The sequence below is a fragment of the Xenopus laevis genome, chromosome 3S (genome assembly GCF_017654675.1).
Source record: "Xenopus laevis strain J_2021 chromosome 3S, Xenopus_laevis_v10.1, whole genome shotgun sequence".
NCBI lineage: Eukaryota > Metazoa > Chordata > Amphibia > Anura > Pipidae > Xenopus > Xenopus laevis.
In genome coordinates, this window is record NC_054376.1 from 109602863 (window position 1) to 109622106 (window position 19244).

General features: G+C 38.6%; 1 protein-coding gene across 1 annotated transcript in view; it reads left to right on the forward strand.

The window, feature by feature from the left end:
• The first annotated feature begins 1305 nt into the window (after positions 1-1305).
• The window catches only part of hspa4.S (heat shock protein family A (Hsp70) member 4 S homeolog), a 35245-nt gene continuing 17306 nt past the window's right edge, over positions 1306-19244 (forward strand). The window contains 9 exon segments of the mRNA NM_001089848.1: positions 1306-1478; positions 10608-10665; positions 12429-12569; positions 12866-12988; positions 14378-14477; positions 14759-14892; positions 15998-16242; positions 17736-17812; positions 18030-18181. Coding sequence (NP_001083317.1) covers positions 1372-1478; positions 10608-10665; positions 12429-12569; positions 12866-12988; positions 14378-14477; positions 14759-14892; positions 15998-16242; positions 17736-17812; positions 18030-18181 — 1137 coding nt within the window. The 5' untranslated portion in view covers positions 1306-1371.

A 19244-nucleotide genomic window follows, 5' to 3' on the forward strand; every position in this document is an offset into this window, starting at 1 on the left:
TCTGTCCCATTTTGCTTCATGGAAAAATTTGCGAAACAGTGAAAATGAAATTTTCACATATATTCATTTCTTTTTTAGACTTTTTTTCCCACTGCAAATATTGTGCTATGGTTGAAGTGCCCCTTGGCTAGTTCTCGGCTGGTTTTGTAGCTGACTTGTGGCTCGTTTTGAAAATTAGACCTGGCAACCCCGATCACGACAGTCCACTAGAGTGAAATACGGCCTCTCTCCATTCATTTCTATACGTATTTATCAAAGAGTGAAAGTTGATAAATACGCCTTTAAAAACCCCAAAAAAATGAATGTAGAGAGGCGGTATTTCACTGTAGTGGACTGTGGTGATCTCTAATTTCACTCTTTGATGAATACACCCCAAAGTGCTTTGTGCAGGACACCATTGGCATACCGCCCAACTGTCCCTTTTTCGGAGGGACAGTCCCTCTTTTGACAGCTCTACCCGCAGTCCCTCATTTGTACTGGAAAGTCCCTCTTTTCTCTGCACTGAACAGCCAGAAAAAGAAACAAAGTTTCTCACTTAATTGGCTTTTAGCAGAGAACCCAGAACAGCTAACAGGTGCAAATAAGATACTTTGAAACAATTTTGAGACACAAAAACACAGTTTAGATAAGGAGAAATATTTTCAAACTTTCATAACCTGCCAAATTTTGTAAATGAACATGGTAATTAGGGGGTGTGGCCACCGAAAGGGGTGTGGTCAACAAATTGCTGCGCTACGTGCGGGAAAAAATTTTTTGTCCCTCTTTTTACTTCCATAATGTTGGGAGGTATGCATTGGTCTGCGCGCATTTGCGCACACGCGTTCTCGTTTTAGCACTGCTGCGGTGGGTTGCCTGAGGTGGACGAACAAACTAGCCCAGGCAACGCCATTCCCATCCTTCCTTTGCACCATCACTGTTTATTTTTAGCTAAAGTTGCGTCACTGCCATAGAAACCCCCCCAATGCCCGCTGTATCCGTCCGTAGCAACTGCATCAACGTGCTTATGACGTATCCCAATCGGGCTCCGCCCCCTCCCCTTGAAAAATGAAAACCGAGCGTGACTAGGGCGCTTAGTCACTAGGCCCCGCCTATTTTCACGCTGACGGCTTGAGGATTTCATCACTGCTTATTGGCCTCCGACAAGCGCAGGGAATCTGCCATTGGTAAGTTTCGGCCGGCCCGTGACGTAATGATATCGCGATATCACCCGGCGCTGCCGATTTCCCATCCCTCCTCCTGTGACAGCGAGAACTTTCGAGATCTCACGCGGATCCATTCATCTCCACCTCCGCGGTGACTAGCACAGTGCTGCAGCCCGCCGGATCTTAGTGTCCCTCCGCCGTCCTCCCTGCTCGTCGCTGTGCTGTAGACATGTCGGTGGTGGGATTTGATCTGGGATTCCAGAGCTGCTATGTCGCCGTCGCCCGGGCCGGTGGTATTGAAACGGTGGCCAATGAGTACAGCGACCGCAGCACCCCGTGAGTATATTGCCGCCATGTTGCCTGTCAGTGATACACACGTAACATATAGTTCTTCACCTCTAGCTTCATTGCTACAGGTTACACAAATCTACTGGTGCCATGTGTGGACAAAAGCCTTCCTTGTCCTGTCCATGCCTCCCTACATATTCCTCACTTGGAAATTACAGTGGGACTCCTCTATATGACTTGTGGGGCTGCTAATGAGTGCCATGTATAGGCAACATTATATCAATTATATATATATATATATATATATTCATTCCCTCCCTCAATGGAGAATATTGTATGTTTCTTGGTACTTTTTTTTTAATTTAATAGTTACAAGTTAAAGGGGTTGACTTTAAATACATTTTTAGTATGATGTAGAGAATATTTGATTTATTCTAAAACAATTTGCAATTTTCTTGTGGTTATTTTGATTTTTTTTATTTAGCAACTCTCCGGGTTGCAATTCCGGCAGTCTGGTTGCTTGGGTTCAAATCCCCTAACAACCATGCACTGGTTTGACTGAAGAGACATGAATAAAGCTGGCCAAACTCTATAAGATCCGCTCGTTTGGCGATGTCGGCAGTACTATATTGGGTTAATCCGATCGTTCCGCCCTACAACGAGGAACAATGGGTCGATCGCCAGAAAAATGAAACCTTCCCGATTGATATTGTGGTCAGATATCGATCAGGAAGACCCGCCAGAAGCCCCCATACACAGCCAGATAAATTTCCGAATTGTTCTAAAGGGCCGATGTCGGCAGGTTAAATCTGCCCGTGTATGGCCACCTTAAGAGAGGCCTGAGTAGAAAAACAAGTAGGAAGAAGGAGGTAAATAATTCAAAAGCTATATTATAGAAAAAATGAAGACCAATTGAAAGTTGCTTAGAATTGGCCATTCTCAAACAAACAATCGGATCTTTCCCCGATATGCCCGCCAACGGCAGTACTACATTGGGTTAATCCGAACGTCCGGCCCTAGGCTACAAAGAGTAGCAATGGTCTCCGATGGGTTGATCGCAGGAAAAATGAAACCTTCCCGATCAATGGCGTTGTGAGATATCGATCGGGAAGACCCCAAAGATGCAGAATTGGTCTAAAGGGCCGATGTCTGCAGCTTTAATCTGCCCGTGTATGGCCACTTTAAGAGAGGCCTGAGTAGAAAGACAAGTAATAAAAAGTAGCAATAATGATAAACGTGTAGCCTTACAGACCCCGTTTGATAGTAGGACAGAGTCAGAAGAAGGAGGCAAATAATTCAAAAGCTATATTAAAGAGATACTGACACCAGAAATTAATTATTTTTTTTTTTTACATCTATCATAATAATGCCTTTGAAAGCTACAAATACATTTGCCATAAAGTATTTGCCTGATGCTTTTACATTACCTATCTGATGCTCCATGTTCCTGTATGAGGGGGCTGCCATATTTGTGCATCAGGTGTCTGCTAGTATTAGAAACTCTAACTGACAAGGTTAGATGGGACAGTCAGGTTTACAAACTTCAACAAACAATTACTTACAAAAAAAAAATATCAATATGACCTATAGGTAACTTTTAATGCACATTCATATTTTAAAAAGTAACAAAAAAAAGTTTTTGTGTCAGTATCACTTTAAAGAAAAAACGAAGACCAATTGAAATGTTGCTTAGAATTGGCCATTCTCGAATAAACAAGCAAATCTTTTCCCGATATGCCCACCAATGGCAGTTCTATATTGGGTTAATCCGAACGTTCGGTCCTAGGGCCGAACAAGCTGATTACAATGAGGAGCAATGTGCTCCGACGGTTGATGGCCGGAAAAATTAAACCTTCCCGATCGATATTGTGGTCAGATATCAATCGGGAAGACCCGTTGGTAGCCCCCATACAAGGGCAGATAAGCTTGCGAATTCTTCTAAAGGGCCAATGTCGGCAGCTTTAATCTGCCCGTGTATGGCCACTTTAAGAGAGGCCTGAGTAGAAAGACCAGTCATTTTCTAAGCGAAATTTGGCTCATCACTACTATTAACCTTTAATTCAAGGGGCCTCTGCCATTGACTTCTACATGAACTCGGCAGGTTTTAGATGAATAGTCGGATTAGAACGGTTTCCAGGGTCGAGGAGGGATAAATCTCACATTTAAATTCGAATTTTTCAGTTTTGACCAAAAAAAAAAAGAGAATTCAAATTTACCATTCGAACCTTATTAAATTTGCCCCTTAGTGATGCGGTATGGAAATTATTACTTTAAAGATCATTAGATCTACTTAAGTGGTTACGTGTTTAGTGCTAAATGACCAAGCCCTGCCCTCAAAGAGGATGGGAAAGCTGCAATGTTTTCCTTTAAGCAGGCAAGTCTGTGCTGAGTGGCTAGAATGGCATCCAATATCAGACAATGTAAAGTATAAGAAGTTACAGCACTTACCTAATCAGTCTGTTTGTGATTTATTTACCCAGTTTTACCACAAAAGAACTTAGCAAAACTTTCACTGGCGGTCAACAGATTTTCTGTAAAATGTGTGCCGTGCTTTACCCAGTGATTATATTTGGAATGAGTTTCTTCTTGTATGTGGGAGTAACCTTGGATTAGGTTGCACAACATCTGTATACATGGTTTTTAATCACTCATTAAAGGGATACTGACACCAGAAAATAACATTTCTATCATAACATTGTCTTTGAATGCTACTTAGAATTTTGCCATAAAACTATTTGCCTGATGCTTTTACATCAACTTTTTTACTACCCTGTTCCTCAATGAGGAGGCTGCCATATTTGTGCAGCAGGCGTCCGTTAGCATTAGAAACTCTAACTGACAGGTTAAGAAGGGACAGTCAGGTTGGCAAAAGAGTCAGGTTCAGACTTCAAGTGACAATTACTTACAAAAGCAGAACTATCGGCAAAAAGCGATCAACATGACCTATAGGTAACTTTTCATGTAGGTTAATATTTTGAAATTATATTTTTTGTGTCGGTATCACTTTAAACAGAGCTTTCTTTTCTGCCTGTGCTGCGGATACTATGGGGCCCATTTACTTAGCTCGAGTGAAGGAATAGAGGGAAAAAAACTTCGAATTTCTAATGTTTTTTTGGCTACTTCGACCATCGAATGGGCTCCTTCGACTACGACTTTGAATCGAACGATTCAAACTAAAAATCGTTCGACCATTCGATAGTCGAAGTACTGTCTCGACCCCCTAATTCGGCAAGTAAAACCTACCAAGGCCAATGTTAGCCTATGGGGAAAGTCCCCATAGGCTTCCTAACAATTTGCTGATCGAAGGAAAATCGATCGATGGATTAAAATCCCTCGAATCGTTTTATTTTTTCCTATGATTGTAGGAAATCCGCTAAATCCTTCGACTTCGATATTCAAAGTCGAAGGATTTCAATTCGGCAGTCGAATATTGAGGGTTAATTAACCCTCGATATTCGACCATAAGTAAATCTGCCCCTATGTGTCTTTCTGGATGACTGAGCATTCTATAAATTGGTAACGTTTATCTCATAAAATGATCTGATGCTCACGTAATGAAAATCGGTTTGTTTGGTCATTGTAGGTTAAGTGTAATTTACAGTTTAAGCAACACGTGTCCTGTCATTGCTTTATCTCATATATAGTATATATTGTATTTAATGTACAATATTATTTGTAAAGGTATGGGATTTGTTATCCAGAAAGCTCCAAATTACGGAAAGGCTGTCTCCTATAGACTCCATTATAATGAAATAATCCGTATTTTTAAAAAGTATTTCCTTTTTCTTTGTAATAATAAAACAGTAGCTTGTACTTGATCCAAACTAATATATAGTTAATCCTTACTGGAAGCAAAACCAGCGTATTGGGTTTATTTAATGTTTACATGATTTTCTAGTAGACTTAAAGGGATACTGTCATGGGAAAAAAAATTTTTTTCAAAATGAATCAGTTAATAGTGATGCTCCAGCAGAATTCTGCACTGAAATCCATTTCTCAAAAGAGCAAACAGATTTTTTTATATTCAATTTTGAAATCTGACATGGGGCTAGACATTTTGTCAATTTCCCAGCTGCCCCATGTCATGTGACTTGTGCTCTGATAAACTTCAATCACTCTTTACTGCTGTACTGCAAGTTGGAGTGATTATCACCCCCTCCCTTTTCCCCCCAGCAGCCAAACAAAAGAACAATGGGAAGGTAACCAGATAACAGCTCCCTAACACAAGATAACAGCTGCCTGGTAGATCTAAGAACAACACTCAATCGTAAAAACCCATGTCCCACTGAGACTCCTTCAGTTACATTGAGAAGGAGAAACAGCAGCCTGCCAAAAAGCATTACTCTCCTGAAGTGCAGGCACAAGTCACATGACATGGGGCAGCTGGGAAATTGACAAAATGTCTAGCCCCGTGTCAGATTTCAAAATTGAATATAAAAAAATCTGTTTGCTCTTTTGAGAAATGGATTTCAGTGCAGAATTCTGCTGGAGCAGCACTATTAACTGATTCATTTTGAAAAAAAAAATTTTTCCCATGACAGTATCCCTTTAAGGTATGAAGATCCAAATTGTGGAAAGACCCATTATCCGAGCATTCTTTGTAACCGGTCCCATACTTGTATACCTAGAAATACACAAAACACTGATTGCATGTGTATTGTCCTGTTCTGCTTATAGTGTAAGAAAAACATCCCACTTCTCAAAAACTTAAATCTAATCTGTTCTTCACATATTCCAACCTCTCAGGCTTTGTTTTGTGTTGCTTGTTTGAGCAATCTATATACACTGCTCCCTTCTGACTCCTGATCATTATATAGTGAATAAAGTACCCCCTCTTGTAAAATATAAGGATATTAAAAGTTACCGAGGAGTTTCATGACCATATAAAAACACGAGGCCGAAGGCGGAGTTCCATACAGGTCATGGAACTCCGAGGTAACTTCTAATATCCTCATATTTTACAACTGGGGGTACTTTATTATAATACACAAATTTCAGTGAGTCATGTGACAGAAATGACATGACTACTCATACTTTATAACTGATGACATCACTAGTCACCGTTTATAAGGATATAATTTACAAGATATTCATGGCTTTTGTGTATTATATGAATTTACTCAGCATGGTGATATTACATAGCTTCCAAATATAAGGTGTGCTTGTGTACACTAATTTTTTTACATTTGTTCTTCGCCCTCCAGGTACAAATTGTATGAGTCTATTTAAAAACTAATCTTGCAGAGGGATGACCTTGTAAATACAATTGTTTTTTCGTTGATTTTTTTTTTTTTGAGGAAATGGTGAAATACCTTGGGCCAGTCATTTCCCATATTCAGCATGTGACGTTAGTGTGCAATGCTTACTAGTGCAGTAAGATGGGCCAGAAGGTAAACTCACAGCCATCCTGTTATTTAAACTACATATAATACACAAAAGTTATGAATTATATCCTTATAAACGGTGAGTTCTGATGTCATCAGTTATAAATGGTGAGTTCTGATGTCATTTCTGTCACATGACTCACTGAAACTTGTGTATTATAATAAATAAAGTACCTCCAGTTGCAAAATATGAGGATATTAGAAGTTACCTCGGATTTCCATGACCTGTATAAAAACACTTGTCCGAAATATGGTCATGAAACTCCTCGGTACAAGAGGGGGTATAATTTACAAGAGGGGGTACTTTATTCACTATATATCTGGATTCTGACTTTGACAGGAGTAAATGTAGTTGTTGGCAACAGGTGTTTCTCGTGGTCATGCTCTAGTCTCTGGAGGTTTAGAGCCCAGTACAATTGTGTACACAACTATGCAGATACATACAGACCCAGACTGACAGTAGATTGTGGCAAATGCCAGAAGGGCTGCTATAAAATGCTACAGACAGTCATTGTTTATTGGCCCAGGGGGGTGCAGTTTGGACCTCTCTGTACTTGAAATGCTGCTGCTGTTGGACCACTATACGTATATGTTGTCAAAAGCACTTCTTTGTTGTTCAGGTATGGTATCCGTTATCTGGAAACCGTTAACAAGTACGCTCTAAATTATGGAAAGGCTGTCTCCCATAAACTCCATTTTATCCAATTAAGCCTAATTTTTAAAAGTGATTTCCTTTTTCTTTGTAATAACAAAACAGTACCGTGTACTTGATATAATTAATCCTTACTGGAAGCAAAACCAGCCTATTGGGTTTATTTAATGTTTACATGGTTTTCGAGTACATGTAAGGTCGGAAGATCCAAATTACGGAAAGATCGTTTATCCAGAAAGCCCCAGGTCCCGAGCATTCTGGAAAACCGTTCCCGAGCATTCTGGAAAACCGTTCCCGAGCATTCTGGAAAACCGGTCCCATACCTGTATATTTTATTTGCTAGTGAAATATCCTGTAATCACAGGATATGGGACACGGTACCATCAACTTAATGGGTTCGTAGTCAACCTTTTTCTGGTGTGCAGTCCAATAACCAAAAAAAATCAACTGTTAGGGGCATATTTATCAAGGTTTGAACTTCGAATTAAAGAAAACTTCGAAATTCAAAAAGACCAACCGAAATTATGTCAAAGTTTTTTTTTTTTTGGTCGAATAGGTCCGTATTCGGTCGAATTCGAATCATGCAAATCTAAGGAATAGCGCATTCGATCGAATTTGATTTGAAGTTTTAGAACCAAATAGGCTAAAACAGCAATTCGGCAGGTTTTAGATGGTGAATGGTTGAAGTCAAAGAAGACAGTACATGATAAATTTTGATATTCTAATTTTTTTCAAATTCAAATCGAAGTACACAAAAAATTGCTCGAAATTCGATTTTTTTTTTTCTCCTCGACCTTTGATAAATCTGCCCATTAGGGTTCAATTTTATTTTTTATTGCTTAATTCTTATTGTGCCTTCCACAGATTTTCTGTTCTATCTTCAAATGGCTGTTTAGTTGCTAGGATAATTAAGTCCTAGCTAATAGACAAATGTACAATAAAAAATGTAAATAATTAAAAAAGAGAAATAAAAAATGAAGAGTAATTGCAAATAGGCTTATAATGCCGTTGACTTTCACAGGTGCAGAATCATATTTCACTTGACGACAATATAAAAATCAGGGTTTTAAAAAGACTTATATTGAATATACTTGACTATGTAGTCTCAATTGGCAGGCTGCTGAGTTTTAGTTTTTTTCTTTATTTTTCCTACTACCACAAGGGAAACTGTGACCATAAAGGAATAGCAAAAAAGGGAATTTGTTTTTACTTTTTAAACCGGCACAATATACTTTCCATAGCCTGCCTATTCTGTTGTAACCCTCATTCTTAAATTAGACTTTCAAATTTTTGGAATCCAGAAATGGCAGTGGCAGCCTATAAGTTACAATGTCAATGTATTTTTTTTTCCGTTTTTGACTAGCACCCATGTTCTCGTCTTAAGGAAAATGCAAAACTTGATCAATTCATTTCCAGTTCTCCTCTTCTGTTAGGGCCATGTAATAATCGAGAAGGATTTAACTAGTGAAAACAAAAATTCATTATTTCCACATTCTAAAAAGAGTGAAAAGGGGTAGTCTGTTCATTTCATATCCATTTCTTCTGTTAACTGTTTGATTGAATGCAGGTCTGCACGACAGATCAGTCTTTCACAAGCCAACAAGAAGCTTGTTTGTAACAAAACTCTTAGTCTTTCTAAAGTTTACAAGCACAGATCAATGACTGTTGAAATAAATGAATGATGGATAGATGCCAGGTATCGAGCTACTTTTTTTTTGCCACCCTGATATGTCTATGTAAATAAAAAGCACACTGGCCCAGCAGTCTAAGTGTTATTCTTCATTTTCAGTGGATCAATAGACTTTTCTTTGTACGGTATATATATAAAAAAAAAAGTATCAAAAAATAAACTATATAGTGTAATTTCACAGAACTCTCTCAAAGGAATTGTTCAGTGTAAAAATAAAAACTGGCAGTTGATGGCACAATTGTGTACATGTGTTAGGAACCCAGTCTATTTAAAGGGATTCTGTCTTTTTTTTTTTGTTATATAGTTTTTATTTCTAAATTACACTGCAAATAATTCACTCTGCCATATAAAATTTTATTCCTGAACCAACAAGTGAATTTTTTTTAGTTGTAATATTGGTGTGTAGGTGCCATCTCGGGTCATTTTGTCTGGTCATGTGCTTTAGGAAAGAGCCAGCACTTTAGGATGGAACTGCTTTCTGACAGGCTGTTGTTTTTCCTATTCAATGTAACTGAATGTGTCTCAGTGGGACCTGGATTTTTACGTTTTATTGTTGATCTTAGATCTACCAGGGATATGTTATCTTGTCTTAGAGACCTGTTATCTGGTTACCTTCCCATTGTTCTGTTGTTGGGTTGCTTGGGGTGGGGGAAGTGATACAGTATCACTCCAACTTGCAGTAAAGAGTGTCTGAAGTTTATCAGAGCACAAGTCACATGACTTGGGGCATCTGGGAAACTGACAATATGTCTAGCCCCAGGTCAGACTTCAAAATTAAATATAAAATAATCTGTTTGCTCTTTTGAGAAACGGATTTCAGTGCTGAATTCTGCTGGAGCAGCACTATTAAACGCTTTGAAAACTTCATCCTAAAGATGCGATTTTGTAAAACCTCTTTGCCTTGGGACATGCTACATGATTTCATATATTGTAACCTCCACACACCTGTAGTTCACTCTCCCTGCTTATGGTGGTGCTGGACTTGCGTAGACTGGGAGAGGTCCCTTAGCAACAGTGTAAAGAATTAACCGGTTCCGCACACACGCAATTTTTAGCAGTCGGGGAACATCCCCTTTTATTGTGCCACCAACAAGATCAAAAACAATCCTGAAAGGTGGGTCTCCTTTTGACAGTAATATGTTTTATCTTGTGCATATTCAGTGTGTTGATGTCTATAGTTTGCATTTTAGGCCTTGTATAGTTCATCTACGTTTGGCTGGGATAATGTTACCATACAAATATCCATTGTTCTTGTGTATCTATTCAAATGTTACAAAAATCTATGTTATGTTCGTACAGTTGGCATACATTCATAGGAGAGTTAGCAGTTTGGAACTAGAAATTGTTTTCCTACCCTGTGCCCTCTAAAAACCTCCCCATTACTGCAGTTTTTAGAGCAAGTAAATTGTATCTTAACTACCCAATAATAAATGTATATATTTATCTGACAGAGCATGTATTTCATTTGGTCCGAAGAATCGGTCTATTGGGGCAGCAGCTAAAAGCCAAGTAAGTAATATATGTGTGTGTTTGTGTTTGTTTGTGTTTGTTTGTGTGTGTGTGTGTCTGTGTGTGTGTGGCATTAGTGAAAACACTAACAGAAAGCTCTACAAATAAGTGAATGCATTTTCTATATTTAAGCAAAACCATTTTTTGACAGATTTCCCTTTTTCTACATTTTACTTGATGGTAACTTAAGTTAGCATCCATGCTGGCAGCAAAATACTATTTGGTCTTTTTGGGCAATGGCACACTAAGAAAATGTAAGCCTTTTGCCACCCAATAAAGGTTTTAGGTGACACGCTCCAGCTCAAAGTGTAAAAAAGTAGAGAAACCATCGTCCGGACTCAGACACAGGAGTGTGACCCAAGTGTGCAAACTCTGAGTCCATCACCAACTAGTCAGCATTCCATCTTTTTAAAGAAGGCGCTTACCGCTTGAAGTCAATGGACCGGGTGCATAAGCCCAGAATACATGACTTGAGGGTGCCGCCAGACAAAGAAATCCACGTTTTGGCTTTTGCACTCCTGCACAATGGAAACTGAATGTCATTGAAAACAACACCTGACAAGTTTTGTGTGTCCTGCACTTAACCATAGACCAGGCATGTCTAAACTGTGGCCCAGGGGCCAAATTAATTTAAATAAATGTAATTTTACAAAAAATTTAAAAAATGTAGACCTATAATTTTTCACAAGCCTTTTAGTGCCACAGAATGTAAGTACCTGCTTGTCACAAATTATTTATGCAATTCACAGCCGTATTGAATCTGCAAAACACTTATCCAGACTTCATGCTTTTCACTCCTTCCAGCCCCCAAACAACAAGCCATGAATGCATTAGTGGCCCAGGACAGCAGGTCACATTGTTGTTGCATACAAAGTCTTTCCATCTTGAACTACATGGTGGTCCACCAGTGCTGCAGCCCTCCTGTGTCTTTTGCCTGCACCCAGTTAAGAGGCACTTACATTTTTAAAGGGGCTGTTCACCTTCAAACACCTTCAGAATGTCCTCCAGAAATAACAGCATTTTCCAAACACTTTCTATTTATGACCGTTTTTCTAATATTGATGTGTAAAGTGTCATTTTTCACCTTCTAAAGCAGCTTTGGGAAGGAGGGGGGTCGCTGACCCTGTAAACTGTTCTTAATTGATACATTTCTTATCTTCGTCGCTGCTGAGTAGAATCCCTGGGTTCTAAAGGCAGCTGTTAGAATTGATACAATAGTTACTAACAGTCCTCATTGAGAAATGTAGCAATTAAATGTAGCGAATTGTAACCGTTTACGGTCTGCACCTGAGCTGCCAAATAACTAATGGAAAGTATTTGAAAAAAAAAAAAATCTATTTCTGGGGAACAATCTGCGAACAATTGAACTGAAAAAAGTTTTTTGGAAGGTTAACAACCCCCTTTTTTTTTTTCTAGTGGTTTTTTAGTAAGGATACACTGAATGGGTTGTAAAACACGGAGTTTCCTTGTCGTTAAAAGAACAATTTCCCTGTGATATTTGAAGGCATTGTCCTCTTTTATATGCTGCAAAGGGTGATGTTATTGGATGTTTATGAGTTGTTTTCTAAACTGTTTAAATACATTTTCTGACCTAAATATTTGCAGCTCAATTTTCTGATTTATGAAATTTTCTCCCTGAACAAACAAAACTGTTTCTTTTATTTAATGTAGCTAAAATACCATTCATTACTTTTTTTAAACATATCATGACACTCTTATGCCATATTGTAATTTAGCCATTGATGTTCTTTTTCTATTTCTAGGTAATATCAAATGCAAAGAACACATTACAAGGCTTCAAAAGGTTTCATGGGCGGGCATACACGGATCCATTTGTGCAAGCGGAGAAGCCTGGTCTTGCCTACGAACTTGTGGAGTTGCCAACAGGCTCTGCAGGAATCAAGGTGCGTGTTGTTTTTTTTTTTAAGATATTTTATACATGAAAAGGAAATTAATTTACTGTTTTGTTGCCATGTCATCACAGTATAGGCGTTTTTAAGAGGCAGCAGACGTAAGTCTATAAAACTGTTTCTTCATTTGTATTCTTTTGTTCGTCTATATATTTTGAATAGGAATTGGGAAATATTTTCACCATTATGCCTTTCCTGCGAGGGCTGCCTTTGTCAAAATTCTGTCTGTGGCACGGGCTAAATTTTTCTATATTTCTTAGTGTACTAACTTAGTTCTTTCTCAATTGCAGGTTGTATACTTGGAAGAGGAGAAATGTTTTACCACTGAACAGGTGACTGGAATGCAGCTTACCAAGCTGAAAGAAACCGCAGAGAGTGCATTAAAGAAGCCTGTTGTGGACTGCGTTGTGGCTGTGAGTAACCTGACAAGACTGTAGCATTAGAGTGAAAGTAAGGTTTTTACAGGAGAATTCAACCCGTAATAAAAACAAAAAAAAAACCTCCCCCCTACCCTGCGTAGACCCTCCTCCCCCCAGCCTACCTGCCCCACTGGGCAAATGGCCCTAAATTTTTACTCACCCCTCCGTGCAGATTCTGGCCCCGGAGTTCACTGGCGCCATCTTCTTTCTTCAGTCTTTTTCAGAAGTTTCGGCACATGTGCAGTTGGAGTAAATTTCCGGTCCCAGACCACTGTGCATGCGGTGAAAGTCAGAAATTTTCACGACTTTCGGCGCATGCGCAATCGTTGGGGACCGGAAATTTACTCCAACTGCACATGCACCGAAAATGCCGTCAAGACACGAAGATTACCGGAGAAGATGGCTGCTGTGAGCTCTGATGCCTGAATCTGCACGGAGGGGTGACTAAAAAATTAGGGGCATTTGCCCAGTGGGGCAGGTAGGCTGGGGCGGAGGGAGGGGGTCTACCCAGGGTAGGGGGGAGGTTTTTTTTTTTTTTTTTTATTACGGGTTGAATTCTCCTTTAAGGACACAGGTATGTGCAGTATAACACAATTCTACAACTGACTATAGATCACTTTTTGAAACTGTCTCTGCTTACACAGACCTCCCCCTTTGGGAACACTTCAAAACACAAGAGTGTTTATAAACATATGCTGCATAGCAAGGGAGGCAGTTGAAATAGAAATTAAATAGCACAGGTTAAATAGGAGATGATAAGCTCTGCAGAACATCATTATATTCTACAGCGCTTATCTGCTGTGTAACCTGAGCCCTTTCTCCTTTGAATGATATATATATATATATATAGCTATAGTAGTGTTTCTGAAGCAAACACACCAGTTTTACCAGTGCAGTGAAACCGCATACAATATTTTTCGGCCTTTTTAAGCAGGATTCGGATTCGGCCCGGGCGAAAACGAATCCAAAGCCTAATTTGCATATGCAAATTAGGGGAGGGAAATCGCGCGACTTTTTGTCACTAAACAAGGAAGTAAAAAATGGTTTCCCCTTACCACCCCTAATTTGCATATGCAAATTAGGGTTCGGTATTCGGCCAAATCTTTCGAGAAGGATTTGGGGGTTCGGCCGAATCCAAAATAGTGGATTCAGTGCATCCCTAGTGTAATTATATTGTGCCAATAGAAATTAGATGTAGTGCATAATAATTAAAAATGAATTGTATTAATATTTAGGTGCTGGGTGGGTATCCCCACTTTCTCAATAACCTTTTGGCTTTTATGATAACCGAGTACGGCCTGTCAATCCTAATTAGGGGGTTTAAGCCGCAGACTAGAGAACTAGCAAAGTTGTGCACTTTGTTCAAACTGCCTCTTATTTCAGGTTCCTTCTTTCTATACGGATGCAGAACGACGGTCTGTAGTTGATGCCACACAAATCGCAGGGCTGAATTGTTTGCGCCTTATTAATGAGACAACGGCAGGTAAAGATGGAAACACTTTGTTGCCATACTAAAAAAACATCCTTTTTAAAGTTTGTAAACATTTCAATGAATAGCAATTTTTTGTTCCATGTAATGTGTGACTGTGGTGCAACTTTATGATCCAAAACTTTCTGGACAAATAAAATAAATAATAAAACCAAGAGCAACATGCAGTGGAAGACGTACTGTAACAATGATTTTATTTAGGCTTCGTAACAATTCATTTAGGTTCTAATGGGAAGTGCTAATTTTCTTTATTTTATCCCATTTGCTCTTCTCAGTTGCTTTGGCCTATGGTATCTATAAACAGGACTTGCCTGCTCCAGAAGAGAAACCAAGGATTGTGGTGTTTGTGGATATGGGACATTCTGCCTATCAAGTGTCTGTCTGTGCATTCAACAAGGGCAAACTAAAGGTGAATGTTTGAAGTATTTTGGTGACTAGAGCCTTCTGAGTATATACAATTAAGTTGAAAAAAGCAACTCTAGGCCCATAAGGATTTGCTTTTTTTTCTACATGTTTTTAGGGTGGTTTTAGTGTTTAAATAAGCCAACAATACCATTTGTATGTGTTCTTATAGTAATATTAAACATGAAATTATGTTCTTTAAACACTCCAAGTATTTTCCAAAATTGATTTTAAATAAATAAATATAAAGTGCAACAATTGTTATAAAGTGCTAAACGCATCAATTAATCAATGAATTCATTCAAAATGTATCAATTATTTTAATGTATAATAAACAAACTAAGCAATTGATTTAAGTACCTGTGCTTAAAAAATATTAAAAATTGAGTGCATTAATGAACTCGCGTTTTAATATTTATTATTTTTTAGGCACATGCACTTTAAAGGGGTGGTTCACCTTTAAGTTAACTATTGGTATCTTAAAGAATGGCCAATTGTAATTAACTTTTCAATTGGTCTTTATTTATTTCTGATTTATTTGCCACCTTCTTCTGACTTGTTCCAGCATTCAAATGGGGGTCACTGACGCCATCTAAAGAACAAATGCTTTCTAAGGCTAAAATATAATTGTTATTGACACTTTTTTTATTACTCGTCTTTCTATTCAGGCCTCTCCTATTCATATTCCAGTCTCTTATTCAAATCAGGGCATGGTTGCCAGGGCAGTTTGGTCCCTAGCAACCAGACTGCTGAAACTACAAACTGGAGAGCTGCTAAATAACTCAAAAACCACAAATAATAAAAAAATTCAAACCAAATGCAAATTGTCTCAGAATATCACTCTCTACATTATACTAAAAATTAATATAAAGGTGACCAACCCCTTTAATCAGTTGGTTATATATTCAATTTTGGGAGATACTTTGAAGTGTGGGGTTTTACTGCTAACCTATTTAAAGAATAATACTGTCTGGTAATTACACCTCTATACAATCCACAAGTGATTAAGTAAACGTGAGTCTATAGTAAATAACAAGGAAATTCTTCTTCCTTTTTGACTGTTAAATAATGTATTATGTAACATATTAATTTGCTTGCAATTACCTCTGCAGGTCCTGGCCACATCATTTGACCCTACATTGGGTGGCAGGAAGTTTGATGACGTTCTGGTAAACTATTTTGTTGAAGAATTTGGCAAAAAATACAAGCTGGAAATCAAGTCCAAGATTAGGCCTTTGCTACGTCTTGCTCAGGAGTGCGAGAAGCTTAAGAAGTTGATGAGCGCAAATGCTTCGCAGCTACCACTTAATATTGAATGTTTTATGAATGACATCGATGTATCTGGATCTATGAATCGGTAATAGCCTTTCACCATAGCTGTGAAATGTACCTGTCCTCTGAAATGTTTCCTTTTTGTTTGTTTTTTTTTTGTTCTACACTTTGTGAAATCAGGTGTTTATTTGTATGGGCATTTTACATGTAACAGGTAATGTATAAAGTTAAATAACTAGAGACTTATCTATTATATAAACACAAATCTATTTTTTTTTGTAATAGTTGCATGGTCTGTTGAAAATCCATTTGGAAACAGTTTATATATCAAGCAAACGCCTACAAATCTCCAACCTAAACATTTAATTTATGAACCGTGCTAAAATGTTGGTGAATTGTCAGTGGAATCTATCACAGATAAACAATAGTCTCATTTACAGTATGTGAAGTAGTAAAGATGCCTAAATATTGTTTACTAGGGCCACCCATGTGATTTTACTAGAACCATATTTTAAACTTGAAAATCACTAACAAACTGGTGTTGGAAAGAAATGTATAGCAATGTTTTAGCGCACGTTCTACTCTTGTTAACTATTATTGTTGTCCCCCTGGTCTGCACAGAAAAAGGAAAGTTCTGTTTCTCTTTTGTCTCAACCCAATTCCTCATCCCTGACCTTGTTAAATAGACTTAAAGGAACAGTAACACAAAAATTAAAATTAAAAGTAATTGAAATATAATGTACTGTGTCCCTGCACTGGTACAACTGGTGTTTGCTTTAGAAAGGCATATACAGCATTATATAAAAACAAGCTGCTCTGTAGCCATGGGAGCCATTCAAATAACAGGTTACATAGCAGATAGATGCACTCTGAAGAATCCAGTTGTATTCTATTAAAGAGTTTATCTGTTCTCAGGGAGGCCCATTTATCAAAGGTCAAATTTTGCATTCATATGAATTTGAATTCTAATATGCTCACTAATCGACTGGGAGGTTATTTAAGAAAAAATTTGAATGACTAATATTCAGTCTAATGGTTCGGATTCTAAAATTCGAATCTTATCTGATTTTGTACGAATCAAGTTTTTCTCCCAAAAAAAAGGGCTATTAACATCTCCAAATAGCTCAACGGACCTCTGCTATTGACTTGTACATGAACTCGGCAGGTTTTAGATGGCGAATGTTTGAATTAGGACTGTTTCCATGTTCGAGGTGTGACAAATCTCGTATTCTAATTTACATTTGAATAGGGGGATTAAAATCAAATGTGTGAACTTTTAACCTCAAAAATTTAAATTCAGATTTACTATTCGAACCTTGATAAATCTGCCCCTTATTAGCCTGTGCCTTTTCTCCTTTTTTTTGCCTAAATGGCTGCCCCCGTGGCTACACAATAACCTATTTACATAAACTATAGTAGTCTTTCTAAAACAGACACATAACTTTTACCAATGCAGGCAAACCGTACATTATATTTGAATTACTTTAAAATGCTTTTATTTTCTGATGCTGCTGTTACTTGAACAGTATCTTGTACTCCCAATATGACTGATTTGTCTTTATTTTTCTTCCAACATAGAGGGCATTTTGAAGAAATGTGTGACAGTCTTTTATCTCGAATTGAACCACCACTTCGAAGTGTTTTGGAACAAGCCAGTAAGTAAATAAAGACTAAATCGAAGTCATCAAATAGCTCAGTTTAGCGAACATATAAATCAGAATCTTTGTAAAATAAGGGCAATAAACACAGGTTTTCTTGTTCCCCTGTTGAGGTTATCAACATAATTTTAGGGCTCACCTTAATTTTGGTCATTAGACTGTTTATTAGTCAGTGCCGCTGACTGATTCACACTGAGTGGTTTTGTTTTGTTAGAGCTAAAAAAAGAAGATGTTTATGCAGTAGAGATAGTTGGTGGTGCCACTCGAATCCCTGCTGTGAAGGAGAGAATAATGAGATTCTTTGGCAAAGAAGTCAGTACAACACTGAATGCTGATGAAGCAGTAGCCCGAGGCTGTGCGTTGCAGGTAAGTTGAACCACCTTTACCAGATCTTGAAAAATGCTTAGAACTATCGCATTAACAGGGGTTTATTGCAGAGTCTGCATATTGTCTTTCTTTAAAAATAAAATAAAACAATCTCTGCCAAAATTCACTGTGTAGTTCCTGATAAACTAGTTTGAATTGCTGTGTCTGCAAAATGTTGTTGCAGAGCTTCATGTGTATTAGTCCAGTGCAAAAATGTTTTGTTTTAAAATGCAGCGGCGGTTTCTAGATGGGGAGGAATAATATCCAAATGTGCTTATTTAAAAAAAGAAAAAAAAATCCATAAAGCTTTATTGTGTAATGCATGAACCTATATCTTTCTCAACGTCAGCTTGGGGGACACAGGGACAATGGGGTATAGCTAGTACCATTAGGAGGCAGGACACAACTACAAAAAAGACAACTGGCTCCTCCCCCACTGGCTATACCCCCAGCAGGCTGGAGAAGAGCTCTGTTTTAGTTGTGTCCTCAGGAAGTTAGGACAGAAGAATTTTTTATTTTAATTATTTAGTCGGTTTTTGCTGACACCAGGGGGTTGCTGGAACCTTTACACTGCGTAAAGTACCTCATTGGCACCTTCCAACGTGGGACCTGTCTCTGGGGTCACAGGTGTTTCACACAGACCACCCAGCCAATTCCTCTCCTTCCCTTACAGATGGAGACCAGGCTGGCCGGCAGACAGTATTGGGAGAGCGGTCTCCAGGACAGGTAAGTCCCAATGGGCTCTCTCTCCCCCTTTTCCTTCTCCCTCCCCTATCCATGGAGGGCAGAATGGATTTTTTCCTCAGCCCCTAGCAACCTCATTGGAGAGGTGAGAGGGGGGTTTTCCTGGCTCTGTGCTTCCCCTTAAGCCTCTCGCCTCTCGAGCAGGGAGGGGGGTTCCCCTACAGGATTCTACTAGTGGAGCGCACGGGTCTCCTACCACATACGCGGCTTGCCAAGCAGCCACAGTGATCTTCCCTATGCGCTCCGATGCGGTTAGATGCGCTCTGCATGCGCACATTACAGACGGGCGCCATTTTCTTCGGATAGGCGCCTTTCTTTA